Source organism: Exophiala dermatitidis, assembly GCF_000230625.1.
Source record: "Exophiala dermatitidis NIH/UT8656 unplaced genomic scaffold supercont1.5, whole genome shotgun sequence".
NCBI lineage: Eukaryota > Fungi > Ascomycota > Eurotiomycetes > Chaetothyriales > Herpotrichiellaceae > Exophiala > Exophiala dermatitidis.
In genome coordinates, this window is record NW_008751650.1 from 2,203,953 (window position 1) to 2,226,287 (window position 22,335).

The window sequence follows — 22,335 nt, forward strand, 5'->3', positions numbered from 1 at the left end:
TACCAATGAATGCTCAATGAAGTTGACCTCCGATTATCAATCTTGTGGGATGACAACGCCGAGTCCTGCTACACGTTTCTTTCAATTAAAAGCGAAGATATGCAGGTACATACATTGAGGGACATTTCCAATATCATCCTTCAGAATGCAAGCCCTCTTTCCTTACATTGCGCGCTCTCTCTCTCTCAGTTCTATTTCTGATTCTTGCGTTCCCCACCGCCCGGACTGAAGAGTAACACGACAGCCAGGCGTGCAGCTAGCTGCTCCAGCCCCGTTTGCATTACAATTTTCAAACCCACCCTCGTTGAGCAGCCCGCTCAACATTACCCGTGGAGTCCTCGCTTTTGCTTCAACCACAAACAGACTTGAACCCGACAATTCAAGGGAAACACCACCTTGAACAGAGCCCGCCTACTGCACCACGACTATTGGTTGACGAAGAAACGAATAGTATACGTTGTTTTTGTCGATTGTTATTTAGTACGATAAGCTGGAACCATCGAGCACCCAATATTGTACTCCAACTACAAGGCACAATGCGCTTCATCTTCGCCTTCGCTGTGCTCCCAATTATCGTCTCCGCCTCCGTGTGGCCAGACAGCGGCCTCCTCGCACGTGCCACGACGGGCAACGACACAATCTCATGCATTTCGGACGACGACAAGGTCTGCGGCAAGTTCTGCATCCCGAGCGACTACACGTGCTGTCCGGACAACGAGGGAGGCTGTTCATCCTCCGCTGTGTGCCAGAAGGGCGAGAATGGCGTGTACGGCTGCTGCCCAAAAGGCGAGACATGCCAGGGTGACGGGGGTGCCGAATTCATCGATGAAGATGGCGACAGCAGTTCTTCGTCAGACACAGCAACGAAGACGGGCAATTCAACAAGTGGTGCTGGTCCCATTGTTTTCAGAATTCATGATCATGGAATCACTTTTGCTGCTGCTGTGGCTGCGTTTGCGGCTGGGTTGGTTGTTCTGGTATGAGAATGATACGGTACCATGTATGCATGCACGTACACATACTATGATCGAGCCTGTTCTTCTGTCGCTCACACCGTATGCCAACGTGGGCCCGAGGATCCAAGGAAGGCAGCAACTCCTCTTCTGGGGCGGATGATTGCTACCTTGGGGTTTAAGGGTGGCTGCCGAGGTTTCTAGGTGTGATATGTGTTAAAGCTGGGTACCCACAATTTCGTATTGTTCCGCACCGACGAGTACCGCCGATGTCTCCCATTTTCGGTCAAATCTATATGTGAGAATCGCTTTAAGGAGCATCAATGCCTTCTTCATATGTCAACGATCCCTTACGTACCTCCTTGAGCTCATGTCAGTAATGCACCTCTCATTGAAGGCCAATGTAGCCCTGGTGAGTCCCCGGTCCCCGGATCGGTATATAGCCTTATCAGTCAGGCACATTACATCGCCTTGTGTAGCAATAGTACACGCAAGTTGGCCTTTGGGCTACCAATGGACCCTACAGGCGTCGACCGAGGCGCTCGACCGAGCATAGCGCGTGGAGGCGTGAATGTCACAGGCAGAGATGGTGTATCTGCCTTTGGATAGATAGCCATATGGACTTTGCGTATTTTGACTCCGTCGGAGTCCACGGTACACAAGGCAGGGGCAGTTGTACTTTGGGACAAGGCTGAGGATCGAGTCCAAGCTGCAGTGGTCCCTAACCAACTTCAACCACTGGCAGCAAGAACTCGAGGTTCCAAGACGGTACTTTGGACTAGCCCCAGTCTGGAATAGTGTCGTCAGACGGCGCCAAGACTGCAGTGTCCGAATCTGCAAAGAAACTTGAACCACTTGCAACTGCAACTTCAATTCCTTCGACATTTTTAAGACGCGATTTTTCCAGAGTTTGTTCTCATGTCACAGACTCCTTTGTCGGGCCGCCGCGAGAGATCTCTCGCACTGTACACCGTCTCAACTCCATCTGTGTGCAAGGTCTTCGGCTTTGACAAGCTGGACACAATGAAGAGCTGGCGGCGGCGGACATTGTTGACGCTCTGAAGCGACCTGTCGCTGGCTTGGTCAATCTCGACCTAACAAAGCAACTGACTTCCATTTACTGCTAATCATTAGGTCGAAATCGTCCTTTACGGACCGGCATGGTGGTGGTGATTATGAGCCTCCAGTATAAGGCCTGATGGCCATTGGAAAATGGATTGGCAGTATCCAACACATGGTCAGTACCACTCCAACACCCTCCCCAGCACAGTGATGAATTTGCATACCGTAACAAACTAGAGTCTTTGACCCCTATGGGAATGAAACTCGAATCGCAAGCACGTCAGTCTGATTGCCACATACATCTCCTAGCCGCTCTGCCTTTGTCTGTTGGTCCCTACTAACGTCCAGCTAGTTCTCCAGCATTTACCTGCCTTTCGGACCCGTGTTCCACCAAAGTCCAATGTACGTACGATCCAACCTGCCCTGCACTCTTACCATGATGATCATTTTGTATACAATATACGCTGGAAATTACCGGCTGAGACCCTCGGGTCGTGGAAGATATCAAATGGCTATATCTGAAAGGACTACCTCTTGCACAATGCATCCCATCGAGCTTAACCTAGAGGCACAGTAACTGACTCCCTGAACAGAGCCGCCACGGATCTTTTATGGTATGGCCCTTGTGCACCTCTTTCCACTTGGTTCGTTGATGAATGGCACTGGGCGCCGACAGTCACAAATGTGGCTGGTCATGACGGATATGCCCTGTTGTGGCAGGCCTAGAAAACCTCGCCCACTGATCACCACTGTTTATGCTCGTCTTATTCCTTCAGTATGAAGAACGTCACTGATGTTTTGCAAAAGGCGGGAAAGGTCACATTGGACTCAGTCCGGTTGCCGTAAGCATTCCTTTTCCGCCATTGCCCTCCCTTCTATGATGAACCATCTAGATGACGAGTCTGATTCAGATCTTCTGATGCGGACACACATCAACTACCATTCATGCATTTCCTGAGCCTTGACATCTCTCAATATTCGCACTATACCTGTTGGAATCGTTCACTGACCGGTTTTCAGATAGAGTGGCACCAAGACATGGTACGTGGACTGCCAACGGCACCCTGCAGTTACCATATGATGAATCGACATTTCAAAAGACAAGCATATGTCCAAGTCGACTTCTGTCGGCCGAGACGAGACTGTCATACCTGATTTTCTGCACACCATGAACCTGTGCCAAATGATTTAAGTCATGAGGAGGACACTGACTGTTGGTCAGGCAGAAATCAGGGCAGTATAACGCGGATGTTGTGTAAGTCTCTTCCTTCTGCCACAGTATGCCCATTCAATGATGATTTATTCTACTTTATCACGACGGTCAACGTAGCTTAGGCTTTGACGACCACAGCCTTTGACAGGGCTTAGATCTGAACGAATCTCGTCTCCTACGATTGTCACTTTAGCTCTGAATGAACTTAAGCTAACAGAAAATCAGATGTCTCTCACTTGTACTGCGCTTTTCCATACGCATTTGCAGAGCATGTGCAGTTCATAACAATTATACTGGCGTCAGGAAATCACTTTCACCTACCCGTTTCCTTCAGTTCGCTCTTCATCTTGCCGTTGTCTTTCTGTTCCGTCAACCTTTGCCCTACTCGACCCCTGCAACTCCATTTTCTGAACTCGAACAATTCTATTCTCGTGATGCCCTACACGCAGGCGAGGCTCCAGCATGCCCTCCGCGCATACCGCGAATCCAAGACACGGGAAATTGAATTCGGCCACTCACCGAACATAAGACGTCACTTGCGCTCCAACTACAACCTTCGCCAAGTAGCCCCAAGTTTGAAGATCGTACCCGCCGTCACCTGGCAGGATGATGAATCGTCTGCGGATGAATATTTGCCGAGTACCCCCAGAAAACGTCGTCATTTAGCCAGTGCCCGTAAAACGCCGAAAAGAGTCAAGCAGACCACTGACCAGAACCATGGAACTGAATCTCTTCCCGACGAGCAAGAGAAAGTCGATCTACCAAGTCTTTTGGTTACCTTGAAACTCAAATCGGACGCTGGAAAGAAGCTTTTGGGCGGTCCAGCTGACACGCTTGGAACCGGGTACGAATCCAACATTAAAGGAGGCGGATGGAACTCTGTGCAAGGAGAAGAGTCGTTGGGACGTCTTGACCCACCTGATCCTCAAGAAGGCCATCGCATCAAAGCGGCTCAGGACAACTTCTCCAACTGCGATAACGAGAGCGAAAAGATTGATAACAAGGATGGCCGTGTTCTGCGTAACGGGAAGATCCTGGACGAAGATCGGGTCGTCAGTCAGCGGTGCAGTGCTTGCAGAGCTGCGAGGAAGAAATGCGTGTCGGCCCTTGGGAAGCCTGGTATTTTATCCTGCGTTCGATGCTCCCAAAAAGAGGTCGAGTGTGATATGGGTAATGGAGAAGTCGCCCTCAAGGAAGAAAGAGAAGATGACATCGACTCAGACGTGACTCCTCGATCTGGCCCCAGGCGCCTACAACGCCCCTCCCCCGATGTCAAATCGGGCTCTGTTGGTATGGAATCGCCAACAAAGACCCCTACGTCGAGGGCACTGGCAAGCCAATTTGTCAAGCCTCATGTTAGTCCACCGCGCCAGAATCCTTTGCTCACTCAAATAGGAGCATCTTTCGATAATCCAATCGTCCTTGACTCGCCTCCGTCTTCTCCACGTCAGGCAGAGTTTTATCCTCCCGCAGAGGCCACCGGCAGAATCGTCGTGATCACAACACCTTGGGCCCACCCTGTTCAGTACAAGCATATCCCTACCAAAACAAAGCCCTGCCATTTTTGCTTGGATTTTCGATATGGTATCTATGGATATGGTAAAATCACCGTGGAAGTGATCCGGTACCCGTCCTTCCAGGGCCAGGACACGGGCGCGGGCCAATATGAGGAAACCGGCAACGGCCATCGAGCGCGAGGTCGTGAAGCTACACGGATGTGCGTCAGCTGTGCGCTGAGCCGACTGTATATCTCTCGATGCAACAACCATCGCTTCAAACAGTTTCTAAGCCATTCACCCGAGCGTCTACTCCAATACAATGGTCAGGTCCAGGTACAGCCCTTCCATCCTCCACTCAAAGTGGGCGCATACCCGACATGTTCAATCTGTCCGAAAGCCGCTCTTTGGAAGTGCTGCTCAAAACAACAATTCGACAAGGTTGGACGAGCCTTGTCGCCAGAGGACTGTCATGGACAAGGATGCGGGCTAGTTCTTTGCCATGAATGCCGGGCTAATGTCATCGGTAAAGGGGAATTAACGCTACCGGTCAAGGGACTTTGTCGTGCGGATGCCGAGTTCTTGTTCCCGGGTAGCGCGCTTCATATGGCTTACGGTAAGCTCACCATTGACTTGTCGACGTATTTACTGACAACTGACAGATTATTGACCATTGCTACACGAACGGAGCAGGCTTGCTGCGCTCCTAGACAGTCTCCCTGCGTCGTACGGTTATGACTTAGGAGGATACCTCGCACCCGGCAGGTACAAAGATCTTATTGATCGCATCGCGAGCAAGTTTGGACTGGGCTGGGCTTATGTGTTGGCTGTGTGCAATGGTACGAGCAGTACCATTGGGGCTTCAGTAGTAGGACGCCTCCGTTCTTCACTTGGCCGGACTTGTGCTTTTATCCTGGCTACCCGCCATAGGGAGGTGGTAGCAGCTAGACTACGGTTTTCGAGCCCCAGAGTTCTACAGGAGGACTTTTTGTATGGATGGAACAAGTTTTCATGCGTTCAGCGTATGTGCACTTGGATTCGCTTCATGCCCGCCAGGGTACTAGGAGTAAATTGTAATTTTGGGGTACTAACAAGTACCGATAAGCCTCCTGCGATAAGGATTCTCGCTAGGTTTTGTCCCTCGCCTGGTCTCCGCCAGCTGAACAGAATGCCAGAGTACCTGTAATATACCTCTGCCATACTATAGTACTCCTAGACTTCAGAGCACTCCGACTTATCCTTAAATTCGGTCCAGATCACTCTTTGCTGGCTGGCAGGCGGCGCGATAAAGTGACTTAGGGACAGACAGTGCTCGGAGGGTGTACACACTACGACCACCCGAAAATCCCGCCTAAGAACTGCGCCAGACGCCCTGCCGTTTCTCCTACTCAACAGCCTTCCAATTAACGAGTTTCCGATCTGTGACCCTATCCTCCTTCTACGCCTCTCTCTCTGCCAGACACTTTCATCAGTCTGAAATGAACTGCTAGCTTGTTCGTTCCCTCGTGAGATCGCAAGCATCAACACCCCGACAGTGTCTTGATCTGTCCTCGAACGCCACCCTGAAGGGTTCCGCTGGGGGCTACAGACCAGCACCTGACCACGTCGAAGATTAGACAACAAAAACTCCCCCACAGCCCCAGCGGCGGCAGAATTCGGGCCTCAGCTCTTGCTCTCGGACGACTCTCACTTCCTGCTGGAATGAGTTCCGGGCAGTCAGGTACTATGGCGATGTTGGCAAGAAGCTCTTTGAACAGAATACATCAATCTGCGGATGTGAGTACACGTTTTTTCTATTCAGTTGCCCTCCTTGTCTGGAAACCCCGGTGTCTTGTTGCCATATGAGATTCTTTAAATTCCGGTTCCGAAACATGGAGTTCCTCGCCGTGTCAGCCGGTTTCGCATTCGGCTGTGGCATGCTACCCTGGAGCTCGTGAGTCGTCGAAAACAATCGCCTGAGGCTCGGAGCGGTTATTCTCGCCTTTCGTGGGGGACGAATGTCTGGCCCTAAGCCCCCTATAATGTGACTGGAGCCCCTCGATCCAAAACGGCGCTTTGTCCCTATCAACCGAGGCACAAGCAATTGGTGGGCACGTAAAGGTTGGTGGCAGCCTTCAAGCAGGACATCATTGGCCCGCCATACATGTCGACTGAGGCTGGATTGCCAGTGTCTGGCTCGTTTGCCGACAGTCATGACATACCATCCGGTGAACCGGCGAACTTGCCTTCAGTCACCTGTTCATCCGTCGAGCGATCCTTGTGAAAGTCCCCACGGTTGCCTTGTTTGGTGGAGAATCAACACTGGCGTCCCTCAATTCGCCGAACAGAAGCCAACACTGCATCAAGCCTGCAAAATTGTGTTGAGATTCCTAGATCTCAAAAGGCCACAAGATTCTACTTCGTGAGAACCACACACGATCAACGTTACGACCCAAGTCAGTGATCTAGCCTGAAAGAGAACTGCTGCGATCCATCGCGTGCAGAGCCCAGTCGAGACCTGCAATGCACTTCCCTGGCTAGACACGTGTGTTTTGACAATTTTACCGCGGCCATCCGTCGCATTTGTCGTCAGGATTTCTGGTCGTCAACTTCACGGCCCAGGGCTAGGCACGATCGTCGGGATACCTTCGTGAAGACGCAAGTCCGTGGTTTGCAGAACAAACAGAGCTCAAGGCAGACAGTCGCTGGCTCTCGGTTTGCATCTCGTCGGCGCCCTGGGAATGCTTCGAGACGAAAGTCTGCCTGAGCATATCCATTGAGGCAATCTATGCCCACTGCATGATCGGCATCCCAGAAGCAGTCGATTTTGCATATAAAGGAGCACTGTTTCTCCTTCTGTCTGTTTCTTCCTGGCCGTTGAACCACATTCACCGGGGCGTTGTGAACCTTCAAAACGAGGAAGGGCTTTTAGCAAATCGGAACCATGGGGATGTGTCTTCCGGACAGCGACCGCGTATGCAATTGTCTTTCTGTCTCTGTCGGCGCTATACGTGCTCTCGTTACTTCCTGGCTTTCCACATACTGACCTATTCAAAAGTCAGATGTCACACAGATCGTTGTGGTCATGGTCGGCCTGCCCGCTCGTGGCAAGAGTTTCATATCCGGAAAGGGTATGTTGTCAAGGAGCCGAATAGACATTCTCCCATCGTTAACCTGGAATGGCAGTCAAGCGTTACCTGAAATGGACGTCGGTCAAGGCCGAGGTTTTCAACGTGGGCAATTATAGGCGGACGGATAACCCGCATCCGGACGCCAAATTCTTCGATGTTAACAACCCTGAGGGAGAAAAGGCTCGAAAGGCAGCAGCTGAAGCGGCCGTCAACGACATGCTCGAATGGTTCAAGGACAAAGAAAACAAAGTGGCCATCTTGGATGCTACCAACTCAACGAAATCGCGTCGAAAATGGATTCATGACAAGATTATGGAAGCGAACCTCCTCCGTATGTGATCCGGTTTTCTCGTGTAATATCGGGCACTAACTGCTACACAAGATATATTTGTGGAGAGCAAATGCGACAATGAGGATCTCATCATGTCAAACATCCTCGAGGTCAAGACTTCGTCCCCTGACTATGTTGGGTACAGGCTGGCCCATGTTTATACCTAGTATCCTCAATCATCGCTAACAATTTCGCAGACAAGACCCTGAGGAAGCAGCTAGAGACTTCCGAGATCGGATACGAAATTATGAAAAGGTGTACCAGACCATTGATGAGTCTGAAAAACATCTGACCTACGTCAAGATCATCAACATCGGGTTGGTTTATGTACAGGGAGGGGTTCGGCGCGTACTGACCCTTGACACAGAGAACGAGTCGTGATCAACCTCATCCAAGATTATCTCCAGTCCCGCCTCGTTTATTATCTTACCAACCTACACATCAAGCCACGGAGCATATGGCTCTCTAGGGTACGGCTACCCTTATTACGTCACTCTGGAGACACTCACTAACTTCGCTCTCCGGCTTAGCACGGTGAATCTGAATATAATCTCGAGGGCAAAATTGGGGGTGACGCGAACCTTTCGGAGCGCGGTCAGCGGTATGCGAAGATGCTGCCAGACCTGGTCAGGCGCTCCGGACTTCCTAAGGACGCCCCGCTCACTATCTGGACCTCGACGCTGCGCCGCACGAGCCAAACAGCAAAGTATCTTCAACAGGAACTTGGTTGGGAGAAGCTACAGTGGAAGGCACTAGACGAGCTCGACAGTGGTGTCTGTGATGGGATGACAGTACGTCGCCTCCTTAAGCGTCCATCCACAGCACTTGCTGCTGTCTTGTTGTTTCTCGCATTCCGTCAGTTCCGGGTCCCAGCTGTCACTGACTCAATGTAGTACAAAGAGATATCGGAGAAGTTCCCCGAAGACTTTCAAGCACGCGACGATGATAAGTACAACTACCGATACCGAGGAGGTGAATCTTACCGCGACGTTGTCATCCGTCTGGAACCAATCATTATGGAACTGGAACGCAGCGAGAACATCATTATCATCACGTACGTGTCTATCCATACCGACACCTCGGCTACACAGTGACAGCCCCGTAATGTTTGCGGATGTCTTTCTCGTCTTTTTTCCACCAACCGCCTCCGCCTCCGCTATGAGTATCATACTGACTGGGTCAATCGTTTAGTCATCAAGCCATTGTCCGCTGCATTTTCGCGTACTTTATGGAGATCCCACAAGAGAAATCGCCGTGGATGGAAGTGCCACTTCACACGCTAATGAAATTGACGCCGAAGGCATATGGTACCGAAGTCGAACGCTTCAAAGCCGACATCCCCGCTGTGAGCACGTGGCGCCCGAAAGGATCGACCGCGAAACACCACGACAGCGTGAGCGAAGGCATGCCTCACACCATTGTGGGCGACGTCAACACGCTGAAGGATGCCAATGTGGACGGCACTTCTAAGGGGAATGCCGGACCACAGACGACATCGGAGCTCTCAATCCCCGGATTGCCTCTACCTTGAAGGGACAGAATGGCCAGCGAGAATACCACAGGCTACCGAGGCGCATGAGATACGTCCTTCACATGCTCGAAGCGTGGCTTATACAGAGCATCGCTCTTGCAGCAGCTAAAAAGACGATTAGAGCTACATTTGTAGTATCACATCATACTCAATCAGTATCCCGTATCATCCTTCCTGATAATTCACGAGCGTCCGCTGCCCAGGCCGTAGTTTGGCTCGATTTGGGAACAGATATCGAACGAAGCCAGAACTGGTCACGTGCCTGTAATGGAAAAGAAGATGTGAAGCATGTGATCTTTTGATGAGGCCATCACGTGAGATGCCCAATATTGGGCGGCAGGTCAGGCTCCGACGTTGTTGGTTCCAGGACTTGCGCCAATTCGCATCCACAGTCGTCATACGGTCAACGAGCAACTTCCCAGGAGGACTGCTAGTGCCTCAAGTTCTACTTCTTCCAACATCAAAGCTCCTCTACCATTCTCTACCATCGCTTACATTCGAGTTCGTCGCTACTACTTTATATACCCCGCCTCTTTCTCTAATCCGTTCACTTGTTGAGAGCCACCTTCACTCTCACATCAAATACACAAGATGAGCTACGCCGAAGTTGCTGCCAAGGGCCCCAAGCAGAGTCCTGAAGAGGTTGGTTGACGTTCCCCCATTTCTTCCCTTGAAACTTTTACTGACAGCCCGCAGGCGTAAGTCGGACGACGATCTTCGAGGGATGTATGCGCTCTTCGCCTGCTGACTCTACTTGTTTAGTCGCGCACCCCCCGTACCATCGCTCCCACACTCTGAATCCGAGTCGGCAAGCTTGATCGACGTCGATTCGCCGCATGTTACTTCTGTCAAGTCCGATTTTCCGGAACAGGAGATCAAGACGGATACCCAGGCCGAGCGAGTCGAGCATGAAGAAGAGGACAAGGCTCGTGCCGAAGCCCAAAAAGCAGCCGCCGCGGCTGAAAACGCTGCGGAAAGCGCTAAGAAGAAGGCCTCTGCAAAGGGCAAGCAAGTGAAGGACACTCTGAAGAAGGATGGTCACAAATTGAGCGAGAACAGAGACAATCCTGTTGTCGTTGGAAACGCGCTCATCTGGGGAATTGCGACTGTCGCCATCGGCTACGGAGCATATCAGAAACACACCGAAGGCAAATTGGACTGGAAGCTTGCCAGCACCGTGGCAGGATGTGTTGGTGCTTTCGCTGTGGCCGATTATTTCGGCAGCAAGTAAGGACATCCCTGATTGGCCTACTACTGCCCACAAAGACTAATGCGCATACAGGTGGCTCTTGGAGAACAAGTATCCGCCTAAATAGGCGTGGATGAGTACTGTGTGATCAGGTTTATTGCTGGAATGGTCTTGTGTATCTCCTTGAACTCTCAGCTCGGTTGACGGGGCGGATTACGGCGTACTGCTGGGATCCGTATTCCATTTTGCTCTCAAACATGATATCCCGTGGTTTTTGTTCGCACATGTCTTCTGTTCCCTCCTCAAGCTCAAGTTTCGCCTGCCAAAACACCGATTACTCCTTGAAGCCCACCGCCTGGAAAATTTCGCCGTTTAGTCAATAAGTGTACTCTCTTGCAGCATGTCGGTCTTTGTCTCTTTTCAGGAGCGGCCCTATCCTCCACCGTCATCTCTTTTTTCGTTCAATAGCTCCTTGCGATAAAGCACCAGTTGGAGCATGACCACAAGGATCGTGAAGACTTTGCAGGCCTCGTCGTGAGCGTGCATATCCAGATGCGGCTCAATCCAGGTGTCGAAGGCGGGGTCAGACAAGACGCTGGGTCGCAAGAAGCTGAGCAATCCGTTTATCAAATGGAGGATCAGGATCGGATTGCAAAGGATCATAAGGTACAGGATTGTACGGTTTTCCAGTATCAACTCGCAGCTGTTCCAGAAGAGGGAGGCCATGATGAGTGTTTGGCGTGGATGGTACCAGTTGGCCGTTCTGGCAGACTGCGTTTGACTGGTGCGGTCGGTCGAGTCATAGGTGGTTGGAGGAGAGGAAGGGATGCGTGGCCTGGTAATGGAAGTTGTTGACGCAGTGTCGTGCTGCAGTGGTGAAATCAACACCTTTCAGAGGCCTTCTTCCTGGTGGCGAAGGGAGGAAAAGCTTGTTCTTCCGGTTGATATCTGGCCGTCAGAGAGGACTACACGGCAACAGAAGGAGTGTGGCAGCGACGGTGGAAGCAATGGCGAAGAGAAGCCGTGATTGCTGACCTACAGTCGATGACCGTGGCTCAAACAGACTCGGAGGTCTTCACTTGTGTCTCTGCGACTGCATTTATCGCTCTGTGTACTTGGGCAAACCCCTCAACCCGTAGTGGTAGCGATAGGGTGGTATTTATCCAGCCAGCAGCTGTTGGTCAAGCACATTCTACGTATGCTAAGGTACGGCTTGGATATAAAATATACTGGATGCTGCCTGAGGCCGATACTATCAGTACTAGGATGCTAGATGAGTCCTAGATGTGCAGACCGGTAGATCCACGGAGAAAAACAGGTATTGTCCATGAAGGGCCTTCCAATGATGCAATCAGACCGTGCATCGTTACACCACTGTCATGATTTGGGTACTTCTCGCATCGAGAACGGAGGTATTTGCGGATGGTGTTGAAGCTCGGATGTATTTTCAAGGGCTCAATTATTATTTGTAGTATACGGGCACACACGTACGCCGCGTGCACCTGCAGTGGCAGTCGGCGCTTTTACACCGGGGCCCGACTTACTACGGGCAAGGGGGCGGAACACACAACAATTCCCTGGAAAGGGACAACTGTACTTTCGTTGCGTTCTTTAAGAAAAGGAAACAAGAAGCATGGTCTCCGTATCCATTTTCTTCATTTTATGATAAACCTCGTGCTTAGCTCTCTACTACCTCAACCATCAAAATCTTATGAACCCGGCCCAAGATGGTACGTTGTTGTCCTAGTCTCCACAAACATGCTGTCGGATGGGTGCTGACACAAGGTGGTTAGAATGTGCTCTTCAATTCGGCGTTGAAGCAATCAACGGCCGTTCGTCGTGATCTGGAGACGTTCGCGCAGGCGCCGGCCACAGCGTCTCCTGCCCTCCAAGGACAAATCTCTACCACGCTGACGAGTCTCGCACGCACGCTCGACGATTACCAGAATCTATCACGAAACGAGCTGAATCAGGAAAAGAAGGACAAAGCAATCGAACGATTAAAAAACTTTCGGGCCGACTTGGCCTCTTATCGAACCCAGTTTGATCAGTTGAAAAAGGAGCGTGAAGCCGCCGTCGCGGCCAACAACAGGAACGAACTACTGGGAAGACGACCGCATCATGCTGCAACACCCGAGAACCCATACGCCCAGGTTACCAGCGCCGGTCAGTCGGCGTTTGCACCGGCACACCGCAATACCCAGGACGGGCTGTCCTTTGGCGCGGGTCCCAACGCCTACGCGAGAGAGGAACATGCGTTGCGCGAACAGAATTTCTTCAGCACCGCCAATGCCCAGCTCGACGAGTTCCTCGATCGTGGCCGAGCAGTGCTCGGTGACTTGAGTCAACAGCGAGAGATCCTCAAGGGCACACAGAGGCGGTTGTACAGTGTCGCCAACACCCTCGGTGTCAGTGGTGATACTATCCGCATGGTCGAAAGGAGAGCCATGCAAGACAAATGCATCTTCTGGGGTGGCGTCGTCGTTTTCTTCCTCTTTTGCTTCTTGGTCATTCATTATCTAAGATGATGACCGAGCTGCCGCTGATGAGGAACGAGCTGCCAAAGAACGCGTCTGCCCAAACACGGTTTCTGCCTCGTCATGAAGGCGGTTCCGCTGACTCGTCAGGGCTTATCAGACTGCTCCCAAGCTCGTCGCAGGTGCGAATTCAAGTGCGGATGGCGCAGCAGAAGAGTCTTGAACCCCGCCCTCGAAGCACATGCCATCACCGATAGTCGTCATTCCACAATATTTGCAGACGACCGCCCATCCCAATATGTCACGGCAGCGAGAGGACTATTCTCCAGCATTTACGCTGGTGGGGATTGGTAATCATCTTTATTGACAGAGAGATGCGTCAGTAGCGCATCCAGAGTCAACGGCTTCCGCCCATGGATCTCGAAATATGCAGGCGCTGGGATAGTCGTGTCGTGGTGCATCGACACAGTTCCGCCGGCTATGGCCTAGGGGGGATTTCCTGCCAGGGAGTCAGAAATGGCGAGTCATAACACCATCAGGAGAGGACTGGGATTGTCTCCTGTGGCTCGGGGCTTTGGCCCAAACACAATCCCCTCCCCGCACCCCCCGGCATTTCTCACTCGGTCTGATTGGCTTTGAGTCGACCGCTACCTCCACCTGTCCTGCATTGAGCGACCACAGTCTGGGGTCCATGGAGCCGGCCATACTAGTATCTCTCGCAAAACTACCTCGGATTAACCGGTCGTGTCGCCAGCAACTCGTTCGACTGTTCGCACCACTCGGCCTTCATAAATCGACACGCTGCCCCCGGTGTCCTCCATTCTCCTGTTGCTGATATCGCGCACTGGTATCAATCCCTGCCTGTTGGTTGGCATAAACTCGGGTTTCATTATCTACAATCCTACTGTGCAATCATGGCTGGTGATAAGCCGTGGCCGCAGGTGCCTGTGAGCAACAAAAGCCACACAGAGGCCGCTGTAGTCATCATTGGAGGTGGCATCTCAGGCATGTGTACCGCCATCGATCTGATCAAGAGAAACAACTGCAAGAATTTCATCATCATTGAAAAGAGTGGAGGGCTCGGGGGCACCTGGAGGGACAACAAATATCCTGGATGCTGTTGTGACGGTGAGACATACTATGCACGTACACAGATCATGGCCCTTAACATCTCGAAATAGTCTGGTCGCATCTATACAGCTTTTCATTCGAGCAGAATCCCGACTGGACACGGGAATACCCTGGTCAAGAAGAGATCCTGGAATATCTCATGGGCGTTGCTCAGAAGTACGAACTTTACCGGTACACCCGCCTCAACACCGCGGTCGATGCAGCCAAATGGGATGATGTGACGAAGAAGTGGAAGACCACCGTAACAGTGCAAGGAGGTAAAGATGCCGAGTTTGGGAGCACATACACCATCACCTCGGATTTCCTGGTCTCCGCCGTTGGACAGTTGAATGTCCCCAAGATGCCAGACATCCCAGGCCTGGATGACTTCCGAGGCAAACTTATGCACAGCGCTCGCTGGGACTGGAGTTATGACCTTCGGGGCAAGAAAGTTGCAATCATCGGCAATGGAGCGACCGCCGCACAGATTATTCCCGAGATCGTCAAGGAGGTCTCCCATCTCACCATCCACCAAAGAACTCCCAACTGGGTCATCCCCCGACTCGATGCTCCCATCCCAGAATGGAAGCGATCTTTGTACCGCTATCTTCCATTGGTCCGGTGGCGAAAGCGAGCCGACATGATGGATTTCCGGGAAGGCTTCTTTGATGCTGTTTTCAACCACTCATCCCCGACGGCACAATTCATCGAGTCGCAAAGTATCGAGCACATGCATCGCCAACTTTCCAACAGACCAGACCTGTGGGAAAAGCTGCAGCCAAAATACGCAGTTGGGTGTAAACGAGTTATCATCTCGGACGATTACTTCCCAGTTTTCCTTCGAGACAATGTCAAGCTGGAGACCGGAAAGATTGAGAGGATCACTGAGAAGGGCATTGTCACCGATGGCCATGAAGAAGAATACGACCTCATTATTCTGGCCACGGGATTCCGCACTGTGGAATTTATGCATCCCATCAACATCATTGGGCGCAATGGACGCACTCTTTCGGACATCTGGAAGGAGGGCGGACAAGCACTATACGGTGTCACGGTAGAGAGCCTGCCCAACTTTGGCATGCTGTATGGGCCTAACACCAACCTCGGCCACAACAGCATCATTCTCATGATTGAGGCTCAAAGCAAATACATCAATGCACTGATCCACGAGGTGCTAGAGGCGCGGAGACACGGTGGCACTCTGGTCATCGAGCCGAACTCGAAGAGAGTCCAAGAATTCAACCAACAGATTCAGTCAGAGCTGGAAAAGAGCAGTTTCGCCGATCCCAATTGCAACAGCTGGTACAAGAATGAGAGTGGGAAGATCACCAACAACTGGAGCCGGAATGTTGTGGAATATCAAAAGGTATGTCTGAGAATTTCACAAGAGAACGAGGACATAGCGCTGACTATTTGGCAGCTTCTCAGCCAGGTCGACTGGTCCGACTACGACCTTTCCGGTACAGATGCAGAAAGATTGGCCAAGAAACACTCGACTTATCTCGGCCGGGTCGTAGAAGAGACCAAAGTCAGTTACCCAACAATGGCATTGACGGCTCTAAGCTTGGCTGCCGTGGGTGCAGGAGTCTTCTTGCGAAACACAGGCAGGCTGCGACTGCCATAGACAACCTCTAGCCTCGTCTGTGTCGGTGGAATCTTTGGCCTGGCGTGAATTGTTAAACTCTGGTACTTTATACAGTGGCAAGCCCGTCAGTTATGTAGGAGCAACGGTCGAATACTAGTAGTAGTTGGAACGGAGAGGAACTTCTCAAGAATCTCCCTATGGCCGCATTGTGGTTTCCTACGTGCCTGTCAAATGTAGGGGTTAGGGGGATGTTGTTCATTACTGCCTTATTAAGTGGTGCGCTTAACGCAGCTCCAAGGCTAACCCAGGGGTTGCCTCTCATATTTACGGTAATTGTTCAGAACAGCGGTCTGAGCAGGATGCCTGGTGAATGAATTAGCGGTCTACATTGTAGGCGCCTTAGGCCGAACGGCGTGGCTACCTACAATCCAAGGTGGGATACGCTGGCCGTACAATGCAAGGTACGCTGTGGGATAGGGCTGTGTCTTGCGACAGGCCACCAGCAATAGGTGCCTTACGTCGACAGGTTGGTCCCTAGGCGCAATAGCGCCTATTCTCCTTAGAGGCCCAGCGGCGGTAATAGCAGCAGCGACCACGAATAATTGCCTGGTAGACAGTGCTACTAGTGCTTTTAACGTGCCTACAGCACTACTCCACACCACACTAACCAGGTTACGCTGCTCTTGCATCTCAGATCGAGTTTCCTTCCCATCTCCCACGCATGTTAATTATTTTCTTTGCTCTTAACCACAGCGACAGCCCAGCCGCAGATATTCACTCTCAACTTGTACCTACGACGCAAAGTTACCACGAAACCCTCGACTCGAACGTTTTTCAACATCCAATTGCCCATTAGGCAGCTGCAACTTTAACCTCCTCGCCGAAGCACGCGCTCAAAACGCCCGTTTTTCACCTCGAGCCCACACAGTCCGATCGACCGCCGTTTGGGACCCGAGATACCTCTTCGTCATCTGCACAATGCCTGCTCCGTTCTCTTCTACCTTTGCTTCCGCTGCGGCGAGTACGAATGGAGATAATACCGCCAATAGGAGGGACAATGCCGGTTCTAGTGAATGGTATGGTTGTTTGTACCAAAATCCCACCCCAAACGACGCGCACATCCAAAACCCAAGGCTACTCTCGCAGCATACACTTGGTGCTGGTCTAGAACAAACATTGCCTGCTGCTGCTTATCATACTGCTACCCGAGTTGGACATATTGGTGAATTTCTTGATTGACTGCTTGATCCAGGTCGCGCCGTGTCAATGGTGCCACTCAGACCTTCCGCAGACCTTCCTCCGCCACCACGTCTTCGCAAACACAATCACAGGCACGCGACAGCGGAGGCAACAACGGCGCCGCGTATATTCCTCCTCACCTCAATTCCAACAACAGCTCTTCGGCCCAACCGCGAAATGCTCCTTCGGGCGGAAGCCGCTACTCCAAAGACCAACTGCTGAGCATATATCAAAGCCTCAAGGAGTCTTCAGCTCTCGATCGGAATCTGCCAGATGTTTTTCAGGGGACTTGGGACCCTCTGGAAGCTAAGAATGGGAACGCAAATCAAGGTACCCGTACGGATGGGAAGGACCCAGCTCCTGGACCTGAAGTCTGCTGGAACTACAACGTTAACTCGGAGCCGTTTGGACTGACGAGCATGACTGAGGAGGAAAAGCAGGTGAGGCGAAACAAGACCCCGGAATTTGTGGTGCATTGACCCGACTAATCGTTTTGTTGGGGTAGCTCTTCTCGACTTCCGTCAATTCGCCGATAAAACCACAGCAGCAGATTAACCCGAAGGACGGCACGGGAGTTGGGGTGATTGGTGGGCGCAAGGTCTCTTCGTCGGCATACAGCAGCACGCCTGGTGGTGCAAGACCTGGGACACGCCGCAGGGAAACCAGTGATTCCTTCATGAGTACAGGTGGTCCAATGTCGCCGGCAGAGAACAAGACCTTTGCAAACACTGCCACTCCTCCACCCGCACTGTTACGACGCCGTACAGACTACAAGGAAGAGGAAGCTCCCCCAGGTTCAAAAGAGGATTCTGCCGCAGATGAGCAGGCGGAATCGCAGCCTTCCATCCCAGGTTTGCGGAGAACAGGCACTGGTCCGTACAGTGCCGGGTTGAACGCACCTGCCTCACCATGGTCAGCCGGTGCACAGCCGTCTGGATTTGGTACTATGGGGAGTTTTGGCAGCTTCGCGATCGGTTCTCCTGCCTCGACAGAACCCAGCGATAAAAGACTTGGTTTTGGTAGCGCTCGGGGAAGCCGCTTTAAGGATCTTTTGTCAAAGACCAGCTCGGAGGACATTTCTCAGAGCGTCAAGGATCTGAATACTTTTGGTTCTCTCGAAAAACTACCCGAGGAGGACACTGGCTCGGCGCCGACCAGACTACGCGATGATTTTAGAACCCGTCCAGGCCGCAGCGAGACTAACCCCTACGAAGATGCGCCGGTTCGGACAGGAAGCGCAGCACTGGGAGGCGCACAGGATAGTGGACCTGGCAATCATGGGATGGAGCAAGTTGGAGCTTCTGCCTTTGGCCCTCCGTCGAATACTGGCACGCGGGACTTTGGTCAAGACGATCAATTTCCGCCCACCCTTCAAGGACGATTCAATCCCCTCGAACCTATGAGCCCGACCAACACCAACCCGTACCAAAGCCCTCATGGACGAGTTGAAGATGATGAGCGGGATACCAATGACTCAACGTCGCAAGCTTCAGGACTTCCTCCTTTTGGAGCCAGTCGCCGCACCATGTTCCCAGGATCTGAAGACAGACAAGCTGGAACTGGTATGCGCGGTCCCAGCGGATTTGGTGGTCTGTCTGGTTTTGGTGGGCTGGGCGGTATGCCTACCTGGTCGACCGCTGGACTGGGTTCTGGTAAACCTCCCTTGGATCGAGGAGTGAGCTCTGCGTTTGGCGACCCGCTGTTCAGTCCCCTTTCGGACTTGCAGTCACCCGGTGCGGGAGGTCTTGGGGGTGGTTTCTTTGGATCGGGCGGCTTCGGTTCTGCAGGCCGTGTCAGTCGCCTCGGTGCAATGTTTCCGCCAGCGATGCAAGAACAGATGCGTGGGGACAGCCGGAACGAGATGACGCCGAACTCTTTCGAGTCGCGTCCAGACAGCGCCCAGCAACAGTCTATCCGTGACGCCTTTGACAACACCGGAAGGCGACCGGAAGGCCTGGGACGAGGACTTGGACAACCTGATGAGTCGCCATCTCTGAGAAATGTCGATGAAGCAGGGAACCAAGGCACCTCTGGTCAGTTTGGATCGGCACCCACAACGGCAAACCCTCTTGCAACTCCACAGGCCGCGGCAGCCAGAGCAACTGGGGCCGAGAACGTCTCGGGACATGGTCTCAGTCAGTCAAGTGGAAGCAACTCGTCTAGTCAACTGCCTGCTGCTCAACAACGACAAATGGTCATGCCAGATCGCATGCGCTGGATTTATCGCGATCCCCAAGGCAACACTCAAGGTCCTTTCTCCGGTTTGGAGATGCACGACTGGTTCAAGGCTGGATTCTTTACTGCCGATCTGCAGGTCAAGAAGCTGGAAGATATTGAGTACGAACCTTTGGCTCAACTCGTCCGGCGCATTGGCAACTCACGCGAACCGTTCTTGGTGCCACAGATCGGGGTACCTCATGGGCCTCCCAGTGCGGGACAAGGAAACCACTGGGCGAATACTTCCATGGCCGGCGGGACGACTCAACCTCCATTTGCCAGCAGTTTCCCAAGCTTTGGCACAACCTTGACCGCTGAACAACAGAACGCTCTGGAAAGACGGAAGCAGGAAGAACAGTTTCTCATGGCGAGACAGAAGGAGCATCTAGCTCAGCAGCAAATGGCCATGAAACACATGCAGATCCAAGGCGGGATGCATTCATTGCAACATCACTCCTCCGCTCACTCGCTACAAAGCCAACCGAGCTTTGGCAGCATTACGTCTCCGGCTGGTTATCACCCATCACCTATGCCGGCCCCGATCCAACCGCCGCAAGCTAGTGGCTTGCCTTTTGGTCAGGCAGGAGCGGCCGCTGCAGGCCCGGCCTTTGGCGTGGAAGCCAGGGCTGGTAGGGACGATGATCTACAGTCCATGATGGAACGCATGAACTTTGGTCAGCGAGGCAATCTTCCATTCTCAGGCGCCCCATTAGGTCCTTCGCCAGCAGATGTCGGCCCTCCTCCGGCCGTCGGTACCATGCTTCAGGACAGAGCTCGGCTGCAACAGCAGCAGCAGCAGTCCGACATGCGGGGTCATCAGGATGCTTTTTTAGGGCCACAGGGCCGCAACGACCGCTTGGACGAGTTCCACCTACTTCGTGGACAAGAGGATATCCAGGCTGGTCGTCTCGGCCCTGACGAGGCTCGACCGCAACCCATTGGCGCTCAACGTCATGTCGATGAACATTCAACCACAGCACCGGCACAAAAGGCGCCCGGCCCAATTGGTCATCCGCCGCCCGTGGCTAAGGCAGAGCATGAGCCCTTGTCGCTTTCCCAGCAAGTGCAGATTGCCGCAGCTAGTCAACAAGCGGCAGCCGAGGAAAGCGCGCGATCGAAGAAGGATACTCCGGTTGAACCGCCGCCGGTGTCGATTTCTCCTTTGCCTGCTCCTGCAGCTCAGCGCAACCGACAGCATGTTGCAGATGCCCTACAAGCCGAGTCGCGATCAGCAACCCAAACTCCTGTCGAGACCCCCACCGTTTCCATTGCTCCATGGGCTGAGCGAATCGCAGATCATCCCAAGGGACCGTCATTGAAGGAGATTCAAGAAGCCGAGGCCAAGCGTGCCGCCGAACAAGAAGAATTGGCCGCAGCAGCTCGGCGGGCTCAGGCAGAGCAAGAGAGATTGGCTCAAGCTCATATCACCGCGGCGCCCGTTCCAGGTCTTCCGTCGACATCCACTTGGGGCAGCTCTGCCTCCCCAGTGACCGCGGGAACTCAAGCTACGTCTGTTTGGGCCAAACAGACCCCAGTCAAACCCAGCGCCGGGACTGGCACGCCGGCCAAGAAGACATTGGCTCAGATTCAAAAAGAGGAAGAGGCACGCAAACAACGTGCCGCCGCTGCGGCTGCGGCTGCCAGTGCTCAAAATGCCGGCAGTCCGGCCTCAGCAGCTGTTGGCAAGCGATATGCCGAGCTGGCCAGCAAAGCCACACCTACAGCACCAGCTGCGGTCGGAGGGGCTTGGACGACGGTTGGTTCGGGTGGTGGTAAGGCCAAGACTCCTGCCGCCGTCGTTGCCACCCCTCAGCCGGCTTCGCGTACCGTTAGCAGCTCTGCCGCCAGTGCGGCTAAAGCACGACCTGCCGTTCAAACTGCTCGGAGTACCACGGTGTCGAACCAAAGCAAGGCAAATGAAGAATTCGCCAAATGGATCAAGGGTGCTCTTGGCAAGGGGCTGAACAGTAACATCAATCGTGAGTGTGACACCTTTTTCTTTCATTTGTGGCGTGGATCAAACTAACTGTTGTTGCCCGTGTAGTCGATAGTTTCGTGCAAGATTTACTGCAATTGCCACCCGAGATTGAAATCATTTCGGATTCGGTGTATGCCAGTTCTCAAACGCTCGACGGTCGACGATTTGCCGAAGAATTTGTGCGACGCCGCAAACTGGCCGACAAGGGCATTGTCGAGCCGGCGGCTAACGGTACCCTGCCTGGTGGAGCAGACGGTAAGAACGGCGGTGGTTGGAGTGAAGTTGCCAAAAAGGGACCACCGACAACAAACGCCCGAGAAGAAAGTAACGCTGCGTTCAAGGTTGTTGCGAAGAAGAAGGGAAAGCGGTGAATGTTGGACAAAGGTGTGATGCGCTACCTGTCTGCACTGGCGACGAGCGTATCGAGACTCGATTTTTCTATCTTTATGTGTTTGTCTACTGGAGGGAGAAACTTGAAATTCAGGTATCCCGTTGGATCAGCCATTCGTCGGATGGTGCCAATTGGATTACTGTCATGGATGTTGGAAAGACCGTGGTGAGAATGAGAAAGCCGGCCAGAAGCATGCGGTTGAATGAAGACGTGCTGTGTACCACCGTTGTACTTGTAAAGTTGTGAGGTATTGACAATCCCTATTACTGTACTACTGCAGTGCCTGGCAATCCAGCGACTGGTGAAGAAATGAATTGAGACGGAGAGATGAAACTGAACTGTGATGCTACAGTGTATCAATACAATGCGGCCCAAGAGCGCTGCGAGCATACGGACTGTACCATCCTCTGTGTAGGTGGGGTAACAGGTACCCAAAATACCTGAAGTGTACTA

General features: G+C 52.6%; 9 protein-coding genes across 9 annotated transcripts; 8 read left to right on the forward strand and 1 right to left on the reverse strand.

The window, feature by feature from the left end:
• Nucleotides 1-536: 536 nt before the first annotated feature.
• On the forward strand, nt 537-983 carry HMPREF1120_06363 (uncharacterized protein; the record flags this gene model as incomplete). Its single annotated transcript, XM_009160564.1, has 1 exon — nt 537-983. One exon carries the CDS (start codon nt 537-539, stop codon nt 981-983), a length of 447 nt encoding a protein of 148 aa, XP_009158812.1.
• A 2,679-nt stretch (nt 984-3,662) lies between these two features.
• Nucleotides 3,663-5,394, forward strand: HMPREF1120_06364 (uncharacterized protein; the record flags this gene model as incomplete). Its single annotated transcript, XM_009160565.1, has 2 exons — nt 3,663-5,340; nt 5,387-5,394. The coding sequence occupies 2 exons, from the start codon at nt 3,663-3,665 to the stop codon at nt 5,392-5,394; spliced, it is 1,686 nt and encodes a 561-aa protein (XP_009158813.1).
• Nucleotides 5,395-5,719: 325 nt separating this feature from the next.
• Nucleotides 5,720-7,071, reverse strand: HMPREF1120_06365 (uncharacterized protein). The gene has a single exon (XM_009160566.1). It carries the CDS (start codon nt 6,916-6,918, stop codon nt 6,448-6,450), a length of 471 nt encoding a protein of 156 aa, XP_009158814.1. The 5' UTR covers nt 6,919-7,071; the 3' UTR covers nt 5,720-6,447.
• A 576-nt stretch (nt 7,072-7,647) lies between these two features.
• HMPREF1120_06366 (uncharacterized protein) lies at nt 7,648-9,696 on the forward strand (the record flags this gene model as incomplete). The annotated part of the gene is made up of 9 exons (XM_009160567.1): nt 7,648-7,677; nt 7,762-7,834; nt 7,890-8,165; nt 8,217-8,304; nt 8,363-8,482; nt 8,533-8,635; nt 8,696-8,956; nt 9,059-9,219; nt 9,357-9,696. 9 exons carry the CDS (start codon nt 7,648-7,650, stop codon nt 9,694-9,696), a joined length of 1,452 nt encoding a protein of 483 aa, XP_009158815.1.
• Nucleotides 9,697-10,287: 591 nt separating this feature from the next.
• On the forward strand, nt 10,288-11,012 carry HMPREF1120_06367 (uncharacterized protein; the record flags this gene model as incomplete). The annotated part of the gene is made up of 4 exons (XM_009160568.1): nt 10,288-10,338; nt 10,400-10,422; nt 10,459-10,923; nt 10,979-11,012. 4 exons carry the CDS (start codon nt 10,288-10,290, stop codon nt 11,010-11,012), a joined length of 573 nt encoding a protein of 190 aa, XP_009158816.1.
• Nucleotides 11,013-11,437: 425 nt separating this feature from the next.
• HMPREF1120_06368 (uncharacterized protein) lies at nt 11,438-11,740 on the forward strand (the record flags this gene model as incomplete). The annotated part of the gene is made up of 1 exon (XM_009160569.1): nt 11,438-11,740. One exon carries the CDS (start codon nt 11,438-11,440, stop codon nt 11,738-11,740), a length of 303 nt encoding a protein of 100 aa, XP_009158817.1.
• An 872-nt stretch (nt 11,741-12,612) lies between these two features.
• HMPREF1120_06369 (isopenicillin-N N-acyltransferase) lies at nt 12,613-13,413 on the forward strand (the record flags this gene model as incomplete). The annotated part of the gene is made up of 2 exons (XM_009160570.1): nt 12,613-12,657; nt 12,679-13,413. The coding sequence occupies 2 exons, from the start codon at nt 12,613-12,615 to the stop codon at nt 13,411-13,413; spliced, it is 780 nt and encodes a 259-aa protein (XP_009158818.1).
• An 863-nt stretch (nt 13,414-14,276) lies between these two features.
• HMPREF1120_06370 (cyclohexanone monooxygenase) lies at nt 14,277-16,096 on the forward strand (the record flags this gene model as incomplete). Its single annotated transcript, XM_009160571.1, has 3 exons — nt 14,277-14,490; nt 14,544-15,838; nt 15,893-16,096. The coding sequence occupies 3 exons, from the start codon at nt 14,277-14,279 to the stop codon at nt 16,094-16,096; spliced, it is 1,713 nt and encodes a 570-aa protein (XP_009158819.1).
• A 939-nt stretch (nt 16,097-17,035) lies between these two features.
• On the forward strand, nt 17,036-21,862 carry HMPREF1120_06371 (uncharacterized protein; the record flags this gene model as incomplete). The annotated part of the gene is made up of 4 exons (XM_009160572.1): nt 17,036-17,133; nt 17,310-17,736; nt 17,802-21,492; nt 21,558-21,862. 4 exons carry the CDS (start codon nt 17,036-17,038, stop codon nt 21,860-21,862), a joined length of 4,521 nt encoding a protein of 1,506 aa, XP_009158820.1.
• Nucleotides 21,863-22,335: the final 473 nt, after the last annotated feature.